The sequence below is a fragment of the Haliotis rufescens genome, unplaced genomic scaffold (assembly GCF_023055435.1).
Source record: "Haliotis rufescens isolate VD_foot unplaced genomic scaffold, xgHalRufe1.0.p SCAF_17, whole genome shotgun sequence".
In the NCBI taxonomy this organism is placed as follows: Eukaryota; Metazoa; Mollusca; class Gastropoda; order Lepetellida; family Haliotidae; genus Haliotis; species Haliotis rufescens.
In genome coordinates, this window is record NW_025963857.1 from 12,926,282 (window position 1) to 12,947,673 (window position 21,392).

General features: G+C 42.0%; 3 protein-coding genes across 7 annotated transcripts; 2 read left to right on the top strand and 1 right to left on the bottom strand.

Moving 5' to 3' along the window:
• Positions 1-58: 58 nt before the first annotated feature.
• On the bottom strand, positions 59-6,005 carry LOC124124539. Of its 3 annotated transcripts, none has more exons than XM_048397567.1 (3): positions 5,924-6,005; positions 3,058-3,760; positions 59-2,248 (listed from the first exon to the last, which is right to left on the bottom strand). In XM_048397567.1, the coding sequence occupies exons 2-3, from the start codon at positions 3,751-3,753 to the stop codon at positions 404-406; spliced, it is 2,541 nt and encodes an 846-aa protein (XP_048253524.1). In that variant the 5' UTR covers positions 3,754-3,760; positions 5,924-6,005; the 3' UTR covers positions 59-403. The 3 variants fall into 3 exon arrangements, with proteins under 3 accessions (XP_048253524.1, XP_046343687.2, XP_046343686.2); XM_046487731.2 differs by lacking the exon at positions 5,924-6,005 and adding an exon at positions 4,973-5,577; XM_046487730.2 differs by lacking the exon at positions 5,924-6,005 and adding an exon at positions 4,821-4,957.
• LOC124124532 lies at positions 5,997-8,711 on the top strand. The gene is made up of 3 exons (XM_046487719.2): positions 5,997-6,178; positions 7,757-8,118; positions 8,497-8,711. Exons 1-2 carry the CDS (start codon positions 6,023-6,025, stop codon positions 8,111-8,113), a joined length of 513 nt encoding a protein of 170 aa, XP_046343675.2. The 5' UTR covers positions 5,997-6,022; the 3' UTR covers positions 8,114-8,118; positions 8,497-8,711.
• Positions 8,712-13,685: 4,974 nt separating this feature from the next.
• Positions 13,686-19,560, top strand: LOC124124535. Of its 3 annotated transcripts, XM_046487722.2 has the most exons (5): positions 13,690-13,966; positions 14,643-14,684; positions 14,986-15,398; positions 17,327-17,664; positions 17,959-19,560. In XM_046487722.2, exons 3-5 carry the CDS (start codon positions 15,002-15,004, stop codon positions 18,358-18,360), a joined length of 1,137 nt encoding a protein of 378 aa, XP_046343678.2. In that variant the 5' UTR covers positions 13,690-13,966; positions 14,643-14,684; positions 14,986-15,001; the 3' UTR covers positions 18,361-19,560. The 3 variants fall into 3 exon arrangements, with proteins under 3 accessions (XP_046343679.2, XP_046343678.2, XP_046343680.2); XM_046487723.2 differs by lacking the exon at positions 14,643-14,684 and having other exon boundaries at positions 13,686-13,966; XM_046487724.2 differs by lacking the exons at positions 17,327-17,664; positions 17,959-19,560 and adding an exon at positions 15,851-16,427 and having other exon boundaries at positions 13,692-13,966; positions 14,986-15,562.
• The last annotated feature ends 1,832 nt before the right edge of the window (positions 19,561-21,392 follow it).

Consider the following 21,392-nt stretch of genomic DNA (forward strand, 5'->3'; position numbering starts at 1 on the left):
TAATGTGGGAGGAAAGCCCGAAGTGATGCAGGTCTAAGACGTTTACCACTTCGGTGAAACCCACGAACACGGGTATGGTGCTGACAAACCTAGAAACATAATTGGGGCGAACCGGGATTCGAACCCTCAATCATAGGTTTCTGGAGTGCCCAAGGGACCCAATCTGCACAGCGAATAGCGGCACTGCAGACGTAAGGTCTAAAACACAACAGTTTACTGTGATACCTGTATCAAATACATCACCATAGAATGACCATATCTTGTTTGTTTTATTCATCATCAGCCTCGGGTGAATACTCTCTTTTGTCCGACAGAGTACATCAGTTTGGGCTGCTGCCGCGCATCAACTGAACTCATGTTCAAAGCAGTGTATAAGCTCAGTGTTGTTTGAGCGTTTGCAACCCTACTGACCATCGTTTGGAGTTACAAATGGGTTCATCATATTCAAAACTTTCGAGCCAAAGGTCTTGAGCACTGAGAATACCCCAACACCTTGCGTTGAATCTGTGCCTTTCTTAAGCAATTGTCGTGCCCTGATTTTACGTGTTTCTCCGGATGTTTTGTTTCTAACTTTTGTCTGAGAGTGTTGGATTGAAGAATATGTTTGCGTACTGGAGACAATGGACTCACAAACCAAAGTCTTTCCAGTATGGGAGCCTCGGCCTTTGTACTGTGGATTCTTGGTTTTACAGCTTCTACCTTCACCAGGCGTTTTTGTCTGACCAAGAAAGTTTGGTGGGTTCTGCTGGGTTGGTGCAGCCTTTAACATTCTCTCCAACAGTTTGGACACATTTAGTTCTGGTTTCTGGTTTACAGCATTAGGCGTGATCACAGACGGTTTGTTTGCAAAACTGTTATCGGAAATTGATTCGGAAGACACTGGAGTCATTTTCTTGTTCTTAGTAGGGTCATTTCCACTTGTTGTTGATACTTTCTGTTCTTGATCTGAATAGACATTGCCCCTCGTTCTCTTCTCAGGCTGCATAAGCTCATATCGAGGTGTTATTTTTGTGTGTTGAGAATGTGCAGAACCGACAGTGTGTTTCTGGCCCTTCTCTGCAGAGGATGGTTCGAAACAAGGGGATCCTGTCTGTGAATGTTTCCCTAGAACCGTTGAGTGATCTCTTAATGTCTCTTTACTGGGAGATTTACATTTTCTTCTGATGCTCTGTCGTTGTAGCTTCTTTGGGGAATATTTATTTACCTGTATTGTGGTAGGACAGGCAGGTTGGTACTCTTTAGTGACAGTTGAAAGTGTCGCATCTACTCTTTTATCTTTTCTAATGATGTTCGTTGGTACAGCATGTCCAGTCACTTTCCACATATTATCATTTTCGGTCCTGGCTTCAAATTCTGGTGACCGGGGAGAAATACCTAACTGCTGAAGCACATCATGGGTTGTCTGATTTTCATGAAAGTTTTGAAGGTTCATTGACTTATCTTCAGAAGCTCGTATTGGTTGAGATCTTTGTCCGGATGAGACGGCCAAGGCTGGTATTGTAGAAACATTGCTCAGTGACATCTCAGTTATTTTCATATTCAAGTTCATTACTGTACTCGGCACTGTGGCTGAAGAAGATAAGGTTGTTTGACGTCGACAGATGGGAATGTCCTTGGGACTCTTTGTCGGAAGATGCCTTGACAGTTGTCCATGTTGATCATACTTTATTTTCTTTGCATCTGTATGAAACTGTGATTTCTCTCCATCATCACAGGCAGGTCTCTTTCTCGGCATCAAGCTGAATGTAGGTGCACTATGATCATCTAATGGGCTATATCTGTCAGCATCTTCAATATGATGGCTAGGTAGGATAGATACATGCTGTGATTGTTCTCTATCATCTTTTGAAGTTTTGGAATCATTATTGATAACTGTCACGCCGGCATTTGTCATCGAGCAGAGAATCGGTTGTATGTCGTTAAGCATTGGTTTCTTTCCCTGCAGGTCTTTGATACATTCCAGGTAGGACCTTCCACAGTGATGGACATGTATGCTCTCATTAAGCCAGAACACTGACACCATCTCAAGTTCCTCCTTGGTAAGATTCAGCAAGAACTTTACTATCTCCTGCTTGCCATCACCACTGAACTGTTTCCGAAGCTCCTTGATGATATTGCTTGTTGGCGAACTGACATAGACAGTTTCCCACTTGTAGGCTATCTTGTACACACCACTTGGCCTGCGCGTCGTCCGCACGATGACTGAGTATGGTACATGACCTCTGTGCAACAGCTTGCATGGTTTCATCTGGAATAAAAAGCAGTATTTTGGTAACACCTCAATACAAGTCAGTAAGCCAGCCAGTAAAACATTATGAGTGAGTGGGTGAGTTTGGTTCAACACCGATTTGAACAGTATTCCTGTCTTATCACGGCGTGTCAGTTTGACATGGGAGGAAAGCCCGAAGTGATGCAGGTCTTGGATGTTTACGAATTTGACAATCCTAGAAACATAATCAGGAGAATCTAGATTCAAACCCACGATCATAGTTTTCTGGCACGCTTAAGGAATTTCAGCGCCTTAGGCGACTATGACATAGACAAGCGGCACATTGTTGGTGTTCATGACGAGTTGATGACGAAATGAAATCAATGGGAAATTAACTAATATTGTTCATGAAACATTCCTATTACTTCTTGGGGCACGGGTGGCCTAGTCGTCTAAGGCGCCGCGATTCGCTGTGCAGCAGAGTTGCGTCCATTGGGCACGCCAGAAACCTATGATTGTGGGTTCGAATCCCGGTTCGCCCCGATTATGTTTCTAGGTTTGTCATCACCATTCCCGAGCTTGTGGGTTTCTCCGAAGTGGTAAACGTCTGAGTCCTGCATCACTTCGGGCTTTCCTCCCACATTAAGCCGAGACGCCGCGATATAACTGTCACTCAACTCACTCACTCAGTCACTCCTATTACTTCGTTACGCCGAAGGCCCGGTTCGATTCCCCATATGGGTCCAATGTGTGAATCCCATTTCCGTTGTTCCCCGTCGTGATATATTGCTGGAATATTGCTAAAAGTGGCGTAAAGCCATACCACTTCATTCATTAAAACTACTTACGGCAATCAAGGGTATCGACATGCGGACTGTTTTTGGCACCATAGCCTGTTTGTCTTGTTTTCTATTCAATGGCCGCTCTGTCTTCGAAGATCTCTCTGTGTCCATATCTTGTCCTTTATTAATGCACGGTGTCTGGAAGTCCTTTAAACGTTCACACTCTTGTTTGGTATTTGTTTCAGGTTGCGACGTAACGTCATCAGAAGCACTAGCTTTCAGCCCCAGTGCTGTCTCAGCAGTTCCCTGTTCGTCCTGGCAATGCAATACCCCATGTGCTGCAGGAGTCGGACAGTCATTCCTCTGTGTGTGATCTCTTGGTTTTTCTCGAGGAACAGAGCTGTTTTGAACATGTGCAACAACCTTTGTTCCCTGTTCGTCCTGGCAATGCAATACCCCATGTGCTGCAGGAGGCGGACAGTCATTCCTCTGTGTGTGATCTCTTGGTTTTTCTCGAGGAACAGAGTTGTTTCGAACATGTGCAACAACCTTTGTCTGTTGGATTGAACCGTGCAAACTCGTACGAGATGTCGAGACCTGGCTCGGTTCCTGTTCAACCAGCTCCAGATTAGTCGGCCATGGGTGCTGGACATACACTGGTATGAAGTGTGAGTACAGCTTTATGTTGTGTGAGTTGTAGAGAGGATGCACCTGTGGCTTTCCAGAGTCATTCGTCCCAGGCAACACACCACGGTTATTCATGACTGTGCTGAAATGGAAAGTGTACATAAATGTATTGAGCGAGTGGGTGAGTGAGTCTGCTTTAACGCCGCTTTGAACAATATTTCAGTTATTTCATGGCGTTCCAACGAGTGGGAGTAAAGCCCAAAGTTATGCAGGTCTTAAACGTTTAGTGCAGTCCACGACCACGGGATTCGAACAACTGATCATGAACGATACGCTTAAAAAAACCCACTACTCTGCACAGCGCATTGCAGCGCGTTGGAAGACTGGGCCGCCAATACAATTGATACCCCATTACTTCATAACTGTAATAAAGTCACAACCTTGACTTCTATTGCTGAAAACAAGACTTGATAAACATTACATATTAACACATAATAAACATTAATAATAATGGGGGCACGGGTGACCCAGTCGTCTTAGTCGCCACAATTCGCTGTGTAGAGTTGCGTCCCTTGGGTACGCCAGAAACCTATGATTTTGGGTTCGAATACCGGTGTGTTCAATTATGTTTCTAGTTTATCTAGCACCAAACCCATTACCGTTTGACAAAAGTGGTAAACGTCTGTGACCAGCAGCACTTCAGCCTTTCCTCCAACATTAAGCTGACACGCCCTGATATGACTGGAATATTGTTCAAAGCGGCGTTAAACCCAACTCACTGTCTCACTTAATAACAATGCTGATCGGAAATGTAATGTTTACTCCAATTATTAAAGTTTCAAAATTTCAAAAGTTAAAAAAATCTCTCTAGAATAAAGTGTGCGTGTGAAATAACGTTCAATAACACTCGACCCACAAAAGTGTGGGTTTCAGCTGCATGCTAAGATTGCTGGCAGGGGCCGACTGTGTGTTATCAGGGTCACGGTGACATTATACAGCTTGTTTCATAACACTGAATCGCTCAGATGAATCATTCTATGATTACTCCTCCTTACATTATATATCATCCGTTCTAAATCCCTCATTCATAATTGCTGACATTTGCTATATTCTAATTTACGACAGAATGGGGTATTATATGTTATATGTTATATATTGTTACATTATATATTAATTGGCAAAAAGGATACATAATTACCCACCTTTAGATGTAGTGTAGTTATCAACGAAAGGACATTTAGTCAGAGTGACACTACAAGTACGCATATCCATGTACGCTACTTCTCGCTAAGCTGTTGTCAACTAACGCTGTTGAAAACAGTTCTTAAAATGAACTAGATCGGGATTTACTCACCGCTGTTGGCTTTATCAGTGTTTTCAGCCTTCCTTACGAACAGCAATGTCAAGGACTTTCCGATTGACGATTTGTTTGTCGGCGAAGAGTCATATCGCTCCTTGTAAAATTTAGTCACTCCACATGAATGAACTGAATGATCTTGTTTGTTTGTTTCTTTGTTTGTTTGTTTGTTGTTTCATGTCGCATTGAGTGATATTTCAGCTATATGACGGCGGTCTGTAAATAATCGAATCTGGACCAGACAACCCTGTGATTGACATCAAAAGCATCATTCTTCGCAATTGAGATAAGATGACATGCATCTGAAAGGTCGGCGAGCTTGACCACACACTGATAGATGTCAATGAAAAAGCACATACTGCCTAGTCAATGTACATGCTGTTTTTTTTAATAGTCGCTGATTGGTGATTAAAGAAATAGCGCCTTACTTACAGTGTGCTAGGTTTTGCAAACGGCTTCCGGCAGAGGGAGCCGCAAGCAGACGCAGACAGGTATACTACTATTCACATAGTTAAATAACGTACAGGGTTTATTTAGAAACAGGTTTTCAAGTTAAAATGCTCAGATGTCAAGAAATAGGTGGGTTAAGAAAAATTCAAAACGCTCTAAAATTTGTTGATACCCAATCAAAATCAAACCCCTGGGTAAAATACCCAAAAAACCAAAAGCCTATTTATAGCTCTGCAATTGGGATATATCAACATGTGGGACATATGTGTATCTCTCACAAACCCCGGTTCATTGTATTGTAGCATTGTATCTCAGTGGGCTAGCGCACTATTATACGACATTAATTCGAACTTGTTCAAGCAAGTAGAAAACACACACACACACACACACACACACACACACACACACACACGTTAAGGACTGATTGTCGTTATGCAGGGCTGTTCTCGTCAGGATATGGCTGAAATACTGCCGATGTGACGTAAACTTTTAACTCACCCACTCTTCGACCCTTATATCACAGGGTGGCTGTTGTTGACGGCATACCTCCGTTGAGGACTGATTGAATTGTCGTTATGCAGGGCTGCACTACTAAGAATGTATCACAACGGAAGAGAAAGTAGATTTCCCAGAACACTGACGCCTATATGTAGGTCAGGTGCACAGTCTTACAACCGGGTGCAGGAGACGCAGTGTGCAGACATCCTAGATTCCTATTTCAGAACCCAAATACACCCCTCACGTTCCACACAGGTAAGACATGTTTATTCAGTGTTTATGTATAATTGCTCTTATCGTTAAAAGATGGAACTTGTTGTTACCCTGTCTGGCGCTCGGCATTAAGGGGCTAAAACAAGGACTGGTCGGCTCGGAGTAAGTATGCTGTGTCTGAGTGGGGTATTCATGTTAAACTGCGGCATGGTATCTCAGTGAGCTTGCACTATAAATCGGCATCAGTCAGGACCAGTACAACCAGCCACACACACACACACACACACACACACGCATGCACGTCGCTATATAAGTGCAATAATCTTGGACGCGACGTTAAACCCACCTCACCTCACTTGTTGGTATCGGCGACAGTGTGAGTGACAGGGGTGGGAGAACGTAGATAGGCACTAAATGGCTCATACAAAATTGCCGAGAATGGTCGGACAATATATGTGGTCAATGCCAAAATTGCATCAATCAGAAGAGCACTGAGGAAACATTTCAAAGGAATAGACAAACAACACATAGGAACATATCTAAGCATCCTACACGAAGCATACAAAGAGGAATTTATAACAGTGTTTTGGCTTGATATTAACATTAAACATGCCTGTAATTGTAGCTACCTTAAGTGTTTTGAAAGAATGGAAGGAAGAAAGCCACTGTACAACATGCAGGGCCATGCCTTCATCGCGCGACCAAAGCGAGTCGGTTCTTGTTCTGAATCTGGCCCAGATGATCACAAAATGGATACTCATGAAATCGAAAAATCGGAGTAAAGGATACTTTGCGAACATTTTGAATTTGAAACGGGCAAATGTATTCTCATTTGCATAAGTTGTGGTTAATTACTGTTTCTTTGTCTGACCAATTTCTTTTTATAATACTTGGTCGAGCTGAATAAAGATTTCGTCAAAAGCAAGATTAACTTCGTTATTATTGAGGTCATTATTTGATATGGCATCACCTTTACTGACATGTTTGGTTATTAATATAGCCAGTCAGCTTATCAGAGTGAGTGAGTGAATTGAGTTTAACTTCGCTTTTAGCAATATCACGGCGATAGACACCATAAATAGGCTCCACACATAGTACCTATGTGGGGAATCGAACAAAGAGCTTCAACGTGACGAGTGAACGACGGACCATTTGCAGAGATTGAAAAGATATCAATTCACAGAATAAGTGCATGTTGTTGTTTTTATGATAAGAAGTGACCAAAAAATATTACGAAAGGTAAGGGTTAAGGGTGTTGTTATTTTGTGCGGCATTGGTGAATTCGTCATGGCATTTGGATAGTAGGGTTCATTATGCATGCTGTCGTCCAATAGTTTGTCTTGATCTGGCATGATTTGGAACAGGCCACAGACCGTTATCGTCATAACATTGCTGACTGCGGTTGAAACAGCGTTATACTCGGTTACATTTTTTAATGACAATATTGTTTGTGGTAGGTTTAAGTATTACTGTTACTTATTGTTTGTTGTTTAACTCTGCATTCAGCTCAGGAATAGTCCAGCTGCATGATGGCGGCTTCTTTTTAACCTTTTTTCTGTACGATCCCGAGTCGTGCTGTCCAACAAATAGCCAAACTTATTGTATTTGTTCTCGTTTCAGACATGGCAAAGTTCACGGACTTCAACCGAGACAAGTACGGAGTTGTTCGGGGTAGGTGTCGAGACTGCCCCGAGGACTGTCCTCAGTATTCCCTACCTGTCCTCAGACACAACTGTACATATTGCGGGTGTCCGGCGGGTCAGCATGAGAGGGTGGAACCTCGACCTGAACTCATCATCAAGATTGAACCAGGGGAGGAGGGGGCAGGATCTCCGGGGCGGCCTGTTGGAAGATCACAACCTGGTCTGTCGAGAAAACAGGACGGGCTGCCTACAGCTCAAGCCCAACCTCGTTCCTCCAGGCGAAATAAGACGCCAATTGTTTCACGAAAACATCCGGATACATCGGGAGCAGTAACCCAGGTATAATTTCAGTTTAATTAGTTCTTGAGCTTTTGAATGTTTTTAGAAGTTCTTTGTTATTCTTGATTATCTTCGTTTCATCTAACCTTATGGCTACTACTGTGTGACCACAAGTGATCGAGGGCAAACGTTATTAATTTATGTTTAATCTCAGCTGCAAACGAGGCTTTGAACATAGCACATATTTACGTCGGTTATTTGTTGTCATACTAAATGGTGTTTTCCCCAAACCCCTCCACCACAAGATATTTAGTAGTTGGTCTCTTAGACATTAGATGCTGAGTATTTATACTTAGGTTTGTGCAATTAAATATTGAGTTTGGTTGATTAAACGAATTTTCATAACTAACCTTTTTAAATTTTACTTGTATATTTCAGAAACGTTGTGAGACGTTATTTGAGGATACTGGCGTCAATGTTTCTCTTCTTAAAAGAAACCTTAGAAAAACACAACGTGGCGTGTTCACAATCCTATGGAAGGGATATATAATTTATGTTGGTGAGCCAAAGAAAACGCCCATATTATCAAGCCTCCGTAGTATCTTTGCTGGTAGAAGCAACCAAGACATCAGCACATTTTTGAAAAGTCTACCCAAAGATTTGAAAAAGAAGCACATCAGATTCGCCTGGCTGAAACGCATGGATGACGACCCACATCGCCAAACTTGTGGCAAAGGCAAGAAAAAGGTGGTCTCGTACCGACAGTGTATTTCAAAACTGCAAGGGAAGACTCCAAAGGATATCCTCAGGTATTACATGAGTGGACAAAACATCAGGCGATAGAATCAAAATGGTTGTCGTGTTTTAACATTCATCACCACATGTGTCCGTGATCTACAACAAGGCTCGTCCACCTCAAGGGCCGCCATGCGTCTCAACGGCGCAAGCCAATCAGAAGGCACGTCAGGATATGGGTACTACATTCAGTGTAATATCGTTTTTGTTGGTATACCAAGAGATTGACAATGTATCAAAGAAATTCAGTAATCACCTATCTCAAAACAAATTATCTAATCACAGACACACACACAATGCTTTGACAATGATGTTTAGAGCGGCGTTAAACCAAACTCACTCACTCACTCTAACGTAACTATCATGGACTATCCCTGGTCGCCTTCAAGTGTACCAGCAACATATGCTTGTGGTAAGAGGCGACTTCGTAGATTGGTGGCATCATATGCCGAATGCGTGGCTGGGGCGTTGCTTATAATATATATCACTGGTTTGTCTGGTCCAGATTCTATTATCTATATGGTTGGGGCTAGGAATTCTCATCGTAGCTGTTAAAACGTGTTTATACTAAAAATACCAATCACTGGTTTATCTAGTTCAGATTAGTATTCACCGCCTTTCTGTACACAGTATGCAGTGTTTAATATGTTTTGTACTTTAGACTAGTATATGTCTGACATTTGATTTTGCACTTTGACCATGCCTTTATGTTTATACTTTAGGCGAGTATATGTTTTTTGTTATGATAAATAACAAATTTTACCAATATGTCGACAGAAAACCAAACGTCTCAGCATAACTTGTTTTTAAAAAAGATATTTCTGTTAACCTTATATTCCAATAAAATTTGCTTATGGAGAATGCCATCTTTATTCCTTGGGGTTTTGCTGCTGATATTACAGGAAGATAATAACTCATACCCCTGCAATGAAGAAGCCAAACATGAATGTTAATGTAAGGTGGAACAATGTGTACTTGTCTAACTGGAGCCTCGGATGATAGAAATGCCAATACGTGAATCATCAACTCATTGGTTAATAATTATTTTTCATGATTTCCTCCACATTATATTATCAGCAATTCTTTTTATAAGCCTGGATCTCACTGGTTCAGAAGACATCCTCCTTTCAGATCACGACCTTCACAGAAGAAATAACGTAATTTTTCCAGCAATACTTTCCGCAAGTTTAGGAAGAGTTGGAAAACTGACGGGCCAAATCTGGTGAAAACGATCTGTCCTGCATTGTCCTGGTGGAACCAGACACTTCTAGTGAGTTTTCTACAATGACGACGTTTTCCTTGCCATTCACACGCAGTTACCTGTGCAGATGAGCATAATATAGGCCTTTAATAGTCTGACCTTTCGGGAGATACTCCATCAGTTTGACTCCTTTGGAAAACCAGAAAAATGAAGTCATCATGGTCACCTTGCCAGCTGATGGAACAGGCTTTGCCATTTTCGTCGGAGGAGACGTCAGGTTGGTTGGTTGGTTTGTTGTTTAACGCCGCACTCAGCAATATTCCAGCTATATGACGGCGGTCTGTTAATAATCGAGTCTGGACCAGACAATCCAGTGATTGATATCATGAGCATCGATCCACGCAATTGGGATCGATGACATATATCAACCAAGTCAGCGAGTCTGACCACCCGATCCCGTTAGTCGCCTTTTACGACAAGCATAGTCGCCTTTTACGGCAAGCATGGGTTGCTGAAGACCAATTCTACCCCGGAATCTTCACGGGTCAGGAGACGTCAGGTGTTTCAACTGCTTTGACTGTTGTTTAATCCGATAGTGGGGAAGCCAAAACTCGTCCATGGTTACAAATCACTCAACTCATTGAGCTGGGTCTGCTTCAAAACGATGTTAAGTCTCACTAGAGAGGATGAACCTGAAGCGTTTCTAATCAGGAATCAGAAGACTTGGAACCCAGCGTGCTGAAACTGTTCACCATTGAGAATGTTTTCAACTCTGTTATGAGAGATGCTGATTGTATTGGCTATGTCGCGTATGGTGAGTCGTCAATCATCCCTTATCATATCAGTGAGTGAGTGAGTATGGTTTAACGCCGCTTTTAGCAATATTCCAGCAATATCACGGCGGGAGACACCAGAAATGGGCTTCACACATTGTACCCATGTCGGGAATCGAACCCGGGTCTTCGGCGTGACGAGCGAACGCTTTAACCACTAGGCTACCCGACCGCCCCCCTTATCATATCAAATATTTATATGTTTTCTTTAGCCGTGGCAGTTGAAGGTCTTCTTGATCTTGAAACATCTTCGAGACCGTCTCTCGTGTCTTCACCTCTTGAACTCCGCTGCCCACCTCTTAAAATTGGCAAAGGAAGGATCGTTATTAGATTCAACCTTAACATGAAGGGATATTTATTCGGTGCAAGGCCGATCGACTTTCAAGTCAACGGTGGGTAACTACTGGGCACCTTGGTAACTGATACAATGTAAGAGTTTGTAATGAGTGAGTGAGTGAGTATGGTTTAACGCCGCTTTTAGCATTATTTCACCAGAAATGGGCTTCACACATTGTACCCATGTCGGGAATCGATCCCGGGTCTTCGGCGTGACGAGCAAACGCTTGAACCACTAGGCTACCCGACCGCCCTGATTGTTTTGGAAGTTGTGAGAGATATTATGTTTAATGGCTTGAATGAAGTTCGGGTCGCCTCGTGGTCGCCAAGTCTATAATTGCATAGGCTGCCTATTGGGTATCCTCCCATTAGTTACACGTCCCATTTGTCACACACCTTAAAACAACATTGGTCATGGCTGAAGGCACTGACTGATCTGCACTATGTTACTTAAGTATTAGAGTGGAGTGATCAAAGAAAAGTAGAAACGTAATGTTGAACTTTATGTCGGGTATGAGAACTGCATGAAGTATATTAAATAGACACTTTAGAATTAATTATTTTAAGCCGTTTAAAATTCAGGCATGAATTTTATACTGTTTGAAATTCATGAGGCACAGCATATGAAGAGCTTCCATACTTAGAAGAATTTTCGATAATAATACATTTAATAGTTTTTAAAGGAAGAGAAGATTAATCACATCTATAAAATGATTAGTATACAACAGTATACTACAGTAGGATGCGTATTGTGTTGAGTAGGGGTTAGCCCACAGTGTGAGAAGAAAATTGTCGGGTTTGTGGTAGTAAAAAAGACTTAGGTAATACGTCAGAATCATTTTCTGGCAAAGCACAATTCCAAGTGACCGGAAAATGTATGCGGCTGTGTACAGTGAAACAGTATATGCTGATGTTCCAAACGGCCATGGTCAGCAAGAAGGGGAACACAACTGATGCCCATGAAGATGCCTAGTTCGTGCCCAAATGTCTCATACACACATTTCACTAAGGTGTTATTGGTGAGGAAGTCCATGGCCAGAATTTCACTTATTGTGTGTCCGTGGGTCTCGTAGCGACAGTCCAGGTTTGGCATATAGCGTGTCTCCAACTGTCTACACCCTGCTGGGCGATCTTGGTGTCAAATGAAACCCTAAAGCGGGGCGTGTTCATATGGAGTTGGATTATTTAAAACGTACGCACAAGCACACACACACGCACGCACGAACACACACACGCACGAACACACACGTACGCACAAACACACGCACGCACGAACACACACGTACGCACAAACACACGCACGCACGAACACATACGTACGCACACACACGCAAGCACGAACACACGTACGCACAAACACGCACACACGCACAAACACAAGCACGCACGAACACACGTACGCACAAACACACACACACACACAAGCAAGCATACACCCAAGCACACACACACATACGCGGATACAAATGTATGAACATACACACGCACGTATGCACGCACACACTCACGCATTTACATACACATACAGATGCTGCAATCAACTGGGTGGAGCCATGTAATGAGACCTAAAAATCTCGACTCCTTCCTGTTGGTTCTTCCGTCGAAAAATTTGGTCATGTACTTGCTGGCTTTGCGATCGAAGGGTCATTGAAATATCAATGCTCACACACATAGCAACAAAAATCAATGTGTTAATATATTAAACGTTGTCAAACGATACAAAATATATCAAATACAGCCCATGCAAGTCTATAATGTTTGGCAAGTCTAGATACTGCAGTATCTGAAAATAAAGTGAGTCTCTGGGCTCCCCTTTATTATATTTTTATTAAGATAATTGAACAACTGTTTTTTCTGTACGATATGTTCATTTCAGAGACAAGATGTTAGTCTAAATGCTCTGTATCAGGGCGTGTGTCGTGGCGCACACAAATAGGTGTTTTCCCAACCATAACATGAAATAATTATATTACTTTAACTTTTGTCTGTCCAAATTATATGGTCAAGATAATTTCGTTTTTATTTTGAGGCTTTTAACCACACCTATTGAGGATTAATTATTTATGTCTTATATTAATGGCGGGTTATGAGTTACTAAACTCAGTATAGTCCTGTATCTGTATAAAATACTCAGCTAACCTTGGCGATGTGAGATATTCCCCTTTTTGTTTGTCAAAACACTTGCCACCTGCCTCCGTGGTGGATAGAGCGTCTGCCCGGAGACGGAAGGTCGGTGTTCGATCCCGTTAAAAGATGGTACTTGTTGTTATCCTGACTGGCACTCTGTGGGCTAGCGCACTATTATACGGCATTAGTCCGGACTAGTACAAGCGCGCGCACGCACGCACACACACATGCACGCACACCCACGCACATATGCATACGTGTCGCTTTAGATAATCGCAATAGTCTTGAATGCGACGTTAAAACCCCCATCAACTAAACACAAGTCTTGCAACATCTCCATGCATACACGCACGATCGGCGTTTTTTCCTCGACCCTTATATCACAGGGTGGCTGTGGTTGACGGCATACCTCCGTTGAAGACTGAATGAGTTATCGTTATGCAGGGCTGCACTATTAAGAATTTATCACAACGAAAATGAAAGTAGATTTCCCAGAACACTGACGCCTGTATGTAGGTCAGATACACAGTGATAACGCCGGGAGCAGGAGACGCAGTGTGCAGACATCCTAGATTCGGACATCAGCACCCAGACACACCCCTCACGTTCCACACAGGTAAGACAAGTTTATTCAGTGTTTATGTATAATTGCTGTTATCTACGTTTGTTGGTATCCGCGACAGTGCGAGTGATAGAGGTAGGGAGGTAGAACATAGGGAGGTAGAACAGTTGCCCCGGCAGATTAATGGTGTGTGTGTGTGTGTGTGTGTGTGTGTGTGTGTGTGTGTGTGTGTGTGTGTGTGTGTTTGTGTGTGTTTGTGTGTTTGTGTGTGTGTGTGTGTGTGTGTTCTCTACATGACACTCTTTACTTTTGAAACACTAGTAGGGTGACCTCACCTCGAAGCCACTTGCATTGCTCTGTGTTACCCCAAAACAGACATTGAATAAACTTTGACAATGCAGGGGAGGCAACTCTGAGTTGGCGTCTGAAGCGAATTTCCTAAAAATCGGTGGCATGTTGTTGTTTAACGCTGCACTCAGCAACGATTGTGAACTGTGGTTTGCTCACTTATTTCATAATTCGGGATCCGTCTCCGAATTGTATTACACATCAGTGCAAGGGAAGCATGTCTGTTTTGTGCAGTTTTTCACGGACAAGATTCAGTTCGACCCCAAACGAGTTAGCGACCGGTCATTATATATTTTTTTCAAAGCGATTGGTGATTTTAAGTGTCATACGGTTGGAATTTTCCGAGGTAAGAGTCTGACGCGATTCCCCCTTTTTCATTCAGTCCTCAAAGAAGACGATTACATTTGGACAGTCATTCATACAGGTAATGATAAACCTATTTTGTTTCATTCAAATACCACTGATATTGTTACTGTTTATTATTATCATCATTATTATAATTGTTGTTGTTGCTGTTGCTATTGTTATTATAATACAGGCCAGTATATGCTACAGTCTCAAAGTTACATTGAATATTTCAAAGATGCAGTTTTGTGACCGATGAATACAGCGATCTTTAAATGTTGGCTTGTGAAGGTGTATGTCCAATGTCTCTGTTTTCAATTGATTTTTTTAATTGATTGCAAGGTGTAATTATGAGATTGTTCATGTGTTCATATCCATAGACGCAATTCGTCGACGATGTCATTCATCGGGCGAGGAGGATGTCGCCACTGTGGATGTAGAGAATATGTGAAGCCACCAGAGGGAGAGAAATGTTACCACTGCAACCACGAGATGGACCTTCACGTCGTCAAATATCAACCACAACCAACTGGTGGGACACCAACCAGCAAGACCGGTGAATCATCTGTTCAGAACACAATGGATGCTGCCACGGTGGATGTTAGTCTGATGCACACGGGAGAGGCGTTTGAACAAGGAGCCCCTGACGTATGTTTCGAAGAGACGTGGGAAGTCCGCGCACCGTCTGACTTGGCGCATGGAGATTTCGTCAAGCCCCATGATAGAGGTGCAGTCATCACAAAGCGAGTATCACCAATGACAGGAAAGGATGGAAATATCGGATCTAGTGAAGGTAATAGTCACTCTACTGCAGCACCAAGATCAATAGATGCGAAGCCAGACAAAGAACAGTTAAGTTCAGTTCTTAAACGAACAGCGTCTGAGATCAGTACCACAAAGAGGACACCGATAAAGGCATCCAATGTGTTCGTAGCTCCAGCACCTTACAATGGACCGGTATGTATTGGTACTTTGTAATAGATGTTTTTATGACATATCATACAAAAGCTATAAAGCTTCGACGTGTGATGATAATCTTTGAAGATGATGATCATGGTGTTGGTGGTGGATATATGATGTTTGATGATGATGAAGATGATGAAAAAAATACTATTTTGTTTCGGAATACTTTTTTGAGGACCTTTCAAGTGATGAGTCCTTAATTCGGAGCCAACACTGTGAATCATCTTGCCCAGTCACCAAAACATGTCTTGGTCATAAACACAGTGTTTGCTTTGTTTGTAGAAACCATCTTGCTGGCGTCTTAGAATGAGCCATCTTGCCTACGGAACTGAACCCTCAGAAGCACTAAATGGCTCATACAAAATTGCCGAGAATGGTCGGACAATCTATGTGGGCAATGCCGAAAGTGCATCAATCAGAAGAGCACTGAGGAGACATTTCAAAGGAATGGACAAACAACACATTGGAGCATATCTAAGCACCCTACACGAAGAATACAAAGAGGAATTTATAACAGTGTTTTGGCTTGATATTACCATCAAACATGCCTGTAATTGTAGCTACCTTAAGTGTTTTGAAAGAATGGAAGGAAGAAAGCCACTGTACAACATGCAGGGCCATGCCTTCATCGCGCGACCAAAGCGAGTCGGTTCTTGTTCTGAATCTGGCCCAGATGATCACAAAATGGATACTCATGAAATCGAAAAATCGGAGTAAAGGATACTTTGCGAACATTTTGAATTTGAATAGGGCAAATGTATTCTCATTTGCATAAGTTGTGGTTAATTACTGTTTCTTTGTCTCACCTATTATTTTCATATGACTTAGTTGAGCTGAATAAAGATATCGTCAAAAGGAAGATCGACTTCGTTATTATTGAGGTCATATATTTGACATGGCATCAAAAGGGTTGTCGTCACGTTTACTGACAATTTTGGTTATTAATATAGCCAGTCAGCTTATCAGAGTGAGTGAGTGAATTGAGTTAAACGTCGCTTTTAGCAATATCACGGCGATAGACACCAGAAATAGGTTCCACACATTGTACCCATGTGGGGAATCGAACAAAGGGCTTCAACGTGACGAGCGAACGACAGACCATTTGTATTGGTTTAAAAGATAGGGCAATAATAAGGATATTTTTTATATAATAATAAGTGACCAAAACAATAACCTGTCTCGAACACATACATTTACGAAAGGTGAGGGATAAGGGTGTTATATTGTGTAACATTGGTGATTTCGTCATGGCAGTCATATTGTGTGATTCATTATGCATGCTGTCGTCCATTAGTTTGTCTTGACCTGGCATGATTGGGAACGGGGCGGTCGGGTAGCCTAGTGGTTTAAGCGTTCGCTCGTCACGCCGAAGACCCGGGTTCGATTCCCGACATGGGTACAATGTGCGAAGCCCATTTCTTATGTCCCCCGCCGTGATATTGCTGGAATATTGCTAAAAGCGGCGTAAAGCCATACTCACTCACTCACTCATTCATGATTGGGAACAGGCCACAGGCAGTTATCGCCATAACATTGCTGACTGGTTGAAACAGCATTTTACTCGGTTACATTTCTAAATGACAATATTGTTTGTGGTAAATTTAAGTATTAATGTTATTTGTTGTTTAAAGCTGCATTCAGCCCAGTTATAGTCCAGCTACATGATGGCGGCTTTTTTAAAACTGTTTTTTTTCTGTACTATTCCGAGTCGTGCTGTCTAACAAATAGCAAAACCTATTGTATTTGTTCACGTTTCAGACATGGCAATTTTCACGGACATCAACCGAGACAAGTACGGAGTTGTTCGGGGTAGGTGTCGAGACTGCCCCGAGGACTGTCCTCAGTATTCCCTACCTGTCCTCAGACACAACTGTACATATTGCGGGTGTCCGGCGGGTCATCATGAGAGGGTGGAACCTCGACCTGAACTCATCATCAAGATGGAACCAGGGGAGGAGGGGGCAGGATCTCCGGGGCGGAGTGATGACCGACCACCACCCGGTCCGTCGAGAAGAGCCCAGCCAAGTACCCCCAGGCGAAATGAGTCGCCCACTGGCTCACGAAATCACCAGGATACATCACGCACAGTAATCCAGGTATCATTTCAACCCGTTAACTTAGAAAGTTTTAGAAGTTAGTTTGTCATTCGTGAGGTTTCATTTTAATGTAACCTTTCCTATATGGCTTATATTGTGTAAGCATCAGTGATGGATGGAGGACATGATTTACTAACGTTTGATCTTAGCTGCGACCGAGGCTTTGAACATAAGCACGTGCATACGTACGTTATTTGTTGTTACACCACAAACCTATGGAATGGGGGATGAAATTGACTTGATTGAACAGGTTTCTATCAGCTGCACTTTTAATATTTAACTTGTATGTTTCAGAAACGTTGTAAGACGTTATTTGAGGATGCTGGCGTCACATATTCTTATCTTCAAGAGAAACTTACAAAAACTCAACGCGGCGTGTTTACAATCCTATGGAAGGGAAAAATAATTTATGTTGGGGAGCCAAAGAAGACGCCCCTATTAACTAACCTTCGTAGTATCTTTACTGGTGGAAGCACTCAAGATATCGGCAAATGTTTGAAAAGTTTACCCAACGATTTGAAAGAGAAGCATGTCCGAATCGCTTGGCTGACACACATGGATGACGACCCACACTGCCAAACGTGCAGAGAAGGCAAGAAAACGCTGCTTTCGTATCGACAGTGTGTTTCAAAACTGCAAAGCAAGAATCCAAGGGAGGTCCTCTTGGATCTCAAGACAAAATTTTCACGCCATTAGAATCAAAATGTTTCTCGTGTTTCAACTGACCACAAATTGTAGTGTTTAGTTTGAAACCTTTCTAATCCTGGCATCGTCTATGTATTTGTATGTCACTTTATCTCAACAGTCTGTAGCATAATTGTAGTTTTAAGGATTTTCTGGGAAAATATATTTTTGGGTAAAATCCCAACTCCCCAGTATGCAACAAACCACTCAGGGTATAGCAGAAGATTATGATGTTTGAACATGTATTTGGGTGAAGGAAAATGTCACATCTCAAAGTTCCTTTACCTTTCAAAGCTCTATTTACAAGACATTTCTACATATCTTGTGATAAGAACATTATAATGCTGGGCAGAATGTGAATTAGAATCACCTCATCATATTTTGTGTGATCCCCATTTAGGTGGCCTAGCTTTGGTTGCCCGTGGTATACTGTTTTACTGTTCTTTGTCGACAGGAAATTAAAAATAATTAACTTGTTTTCATCGCAATATGGCTGCAATATTGCCGATGCGATGTAAAATTTTATATATGATAAAACCTGAGGCAAAGGAAATACGAGAGTATCCAGTAATTTAATATGTACTGTTTCCCTACTTTTGAACTACAGTAAACTACGGTTATAACGAACTCAAAGGGACTACCAATTTTAGTTCGTTATAACCGTAATTCGTTATCAGCATATATACAGCATAACTATAGCATATAGTCGGGACTAAAAAGTTAGTTCGTTATATCCGTTAGTTCGTTATAAGCGTGTTCGTTATAACCGTAGTTTACTGTATGCCTGTGAGTATGTGTTATGAGTAGATGCCCGAACGCGAATAATCCCGAAGGCGTACGTGGTACTTAAAATATCAATCACTGGTTCATCTGGTTCTGAATCGGTTATCTACGACCGCCGTCATATTGACGTATACGATTTACATTTGACTTAATCATTATCGTTATCATGACGTCTCAGGCAGCATAATAAGTACAGGTTGCTAAACAATCGCATCCGAGGTATTTACTGCCTTCCTGTACACAGTATGCTGTGTTTTATATGTTAATACTTTAGACTAGTATATGTTTGACATTATCTTTTGCACTTTGCATATGTTTTTTTTGTTCTCATAAATAACATATTTTACAGAAAACACATGGTCTTATCATAACTTGTTTTATAAAACATATTTCTTTCAAACTTATATTCAAATAAAATTTGCTCGGAGACTGTCATCTTTATTCCTGGGGGCACTGTTGCTGAAATTACAGTAGCCTCATACTTCGACAGCGAAAAAGACAAACATAATTAGTGAGTGAGTGAGTATGGTTTTACGCAGTTTTTAGCAATATTCCAGCAATATCACGGCGAGTGACACCAGAAATGGGCTACACACATTGTACCCATGTTGGGAATCGAACCTGGGTCTTCGGCGTGAAGAGCGAACGCTTTAACCACTAGGCTACCCGACCGCCCCACAAACATAAATAGGAAAGCAAGGCGGAACAATGAGTACTTGTACTGGAGCACGGGAAAGCCAGTACCGTGGATCATGAGATCGACAGATCCGGGGTAGAAAAGGTCTTCAGCAACCCATGCTTGCCGTAAAAAGGTGACTATGCTTGTCATAAGAGGCGACTAACGAGATTGGATGGTCAGACTCGCTGACTTGGTTGATACATGTCATCCTATCTCATTTGCGTGGATCGATGTTCATGATGTCAATCACTGGATTGTCTGGCCCATACGCTATTATTTACAGACCGCCGTCATATAGCTGGAATTGTGCTGAGTGCGGCGTTAAACAAACAAACAAACAAACAAACATTAGATTGACTCTTCAGCAGCTTCTGCTCTGCATCGACATCTAGGGGTCAAATACTGCCCTCATGACCTTATATGGGCAGTGAAGTTTCTGTACTCACGACACAGCCATATAGGCAAAACAGTTCCTTCACTCATGAGCAAACTATATCAGCAAAGCAATGCATGTACTATTGATCCAACTATGTAGCCTGTGTCCACCGAAGTTAAATGCATTTCATTATGCCTTGAATTTTTCGTTTGTCATTATCATGCTCCCAAAGGTTCAGCTATCTAAACCTCGTGGTTCTTGTGAACAAAACCTTTTTGGTGACATTTGCATCTTTTAATGTTTTCGGCAAAATAAAATAAATGAAATTCGAATGATTTGAAAGTATGATGTCATCAAATGAAGAAGCATACATGCCAAAATATCGCTTCCACAATCCGACAGAGGATGGTATTTACACACCCGAAAATGCAAATGTCAAAATATATAATATAACGAAAAACGGGATATATATGTTTTTGTTGAATCCGACTACTACACTCTAAACGTCATTACTTTTTGAGTAAAGAGCATACAAATGGGTTTTCAATATGGCTTTACGTGTCCAGTAATTTAAAAGGGATAAAATCAGGGCGTGACCGAAATATGCATTTAGATAACATTACGCTTCACTAGTCAGTCAAGACATGTGATTTGTTTGTTAGATCATTCATTATTATTCACAGATTAATATGAAAAATGCAGCAAAGAGGGTTTGGGTGATCCTGGCACAGTCAGGCTGGTTAAGCTCATCATCAGCTCAGGGCCCTTGCTCCCTCTACACGCAGCCCAGATAGCGAATGGGACTCCTCCCAGGAAGCGCTGCCTAGTCAAACCCACCCAGAACTTTTGGAGAACGTGAAGACTCCCCAACACTGCAGCCTTCTGCATTACCCAGAATGTAAGAAGGGCTGTATTCCTGGTAGAAAACCCGAGTCGGACAACTTGGTACTTGGGATGCAAACGTGACATTCCGAAAGCGAGGTCCGCACATTTGCCATGTTTTTCCTGAATCCTGTCAATCACATTAACGTCAATGATAGAAATGATTTGATTGGATTTATCAAAAAGGACAAGATCAGGTTTGTTGGCTTGGATACGTCTGAGGCTGTGAACGGACCTATTCCAAAGAATTTTGTATTTATCTTTTTCCATGACCCGCCCTCTACATATTCCGGGTCGTACCATGGGTGTATCAAAACCACAAGC

What these genes read in the sequence shown, in the direction of transcription:
- LOC124124539 (XM_048397567.1), bottom strand. Translation starts at nt 3,753, where the DNA reads ATGAATAACCGTGGTGTGTTGCCTGGGACGAATGACTCTGGAAAGCCA. An exon ending in TGTCGATACCCTTGATTGCC is followed by an intron (nt 2,249 to 3,057) that starts GTAAGTAGTTTT and finishes TTTTTATTCCAG; the next exon opens with ATGAAACCATGCAAGCTGTT.
- LOC124124532 (XM_046487719.2), top strand. Translation starts at nt 6,023, where the DNA reads ATGTATCACAACGGAAGAGAAAGTAGATTTCCCAGAACACTGACGCCT. An exon ending in ACCCCTCACGTTCCACACAG is followed by an intron (nt 6,179 to 7,756) that starts GTAAGACATGTT and finishes TTCTCGTTTCAG; the next exon opens with ACATGGCAAAGTTCACGGAC.
- LOC124124535 (XM_046487723.2), top strand. Translation starts at nt 15,002, where the DNA reads ATGTCATTCATCGGGCGAGGAGGATGTCGCCACTGTGGATGTAGAGAA. An exon ending in AAATATCGGATCTAGTGAAG is followed by an intron (nt 15,399 to 17,326) that starts GTAATAGTCACT and finishes TTCACGTTTCAG; the next exon opens with ACATGGCAATTTTCACGGAC. An exon ending in CATCACGCACAGTAATCCAG is followed by an intron (nt 17,665 to 17,958) that starts GTATCATTTCAA and finishes TGTATGTTTCAG; the next exon opens with AAACGTTGTAAGACGTTATT.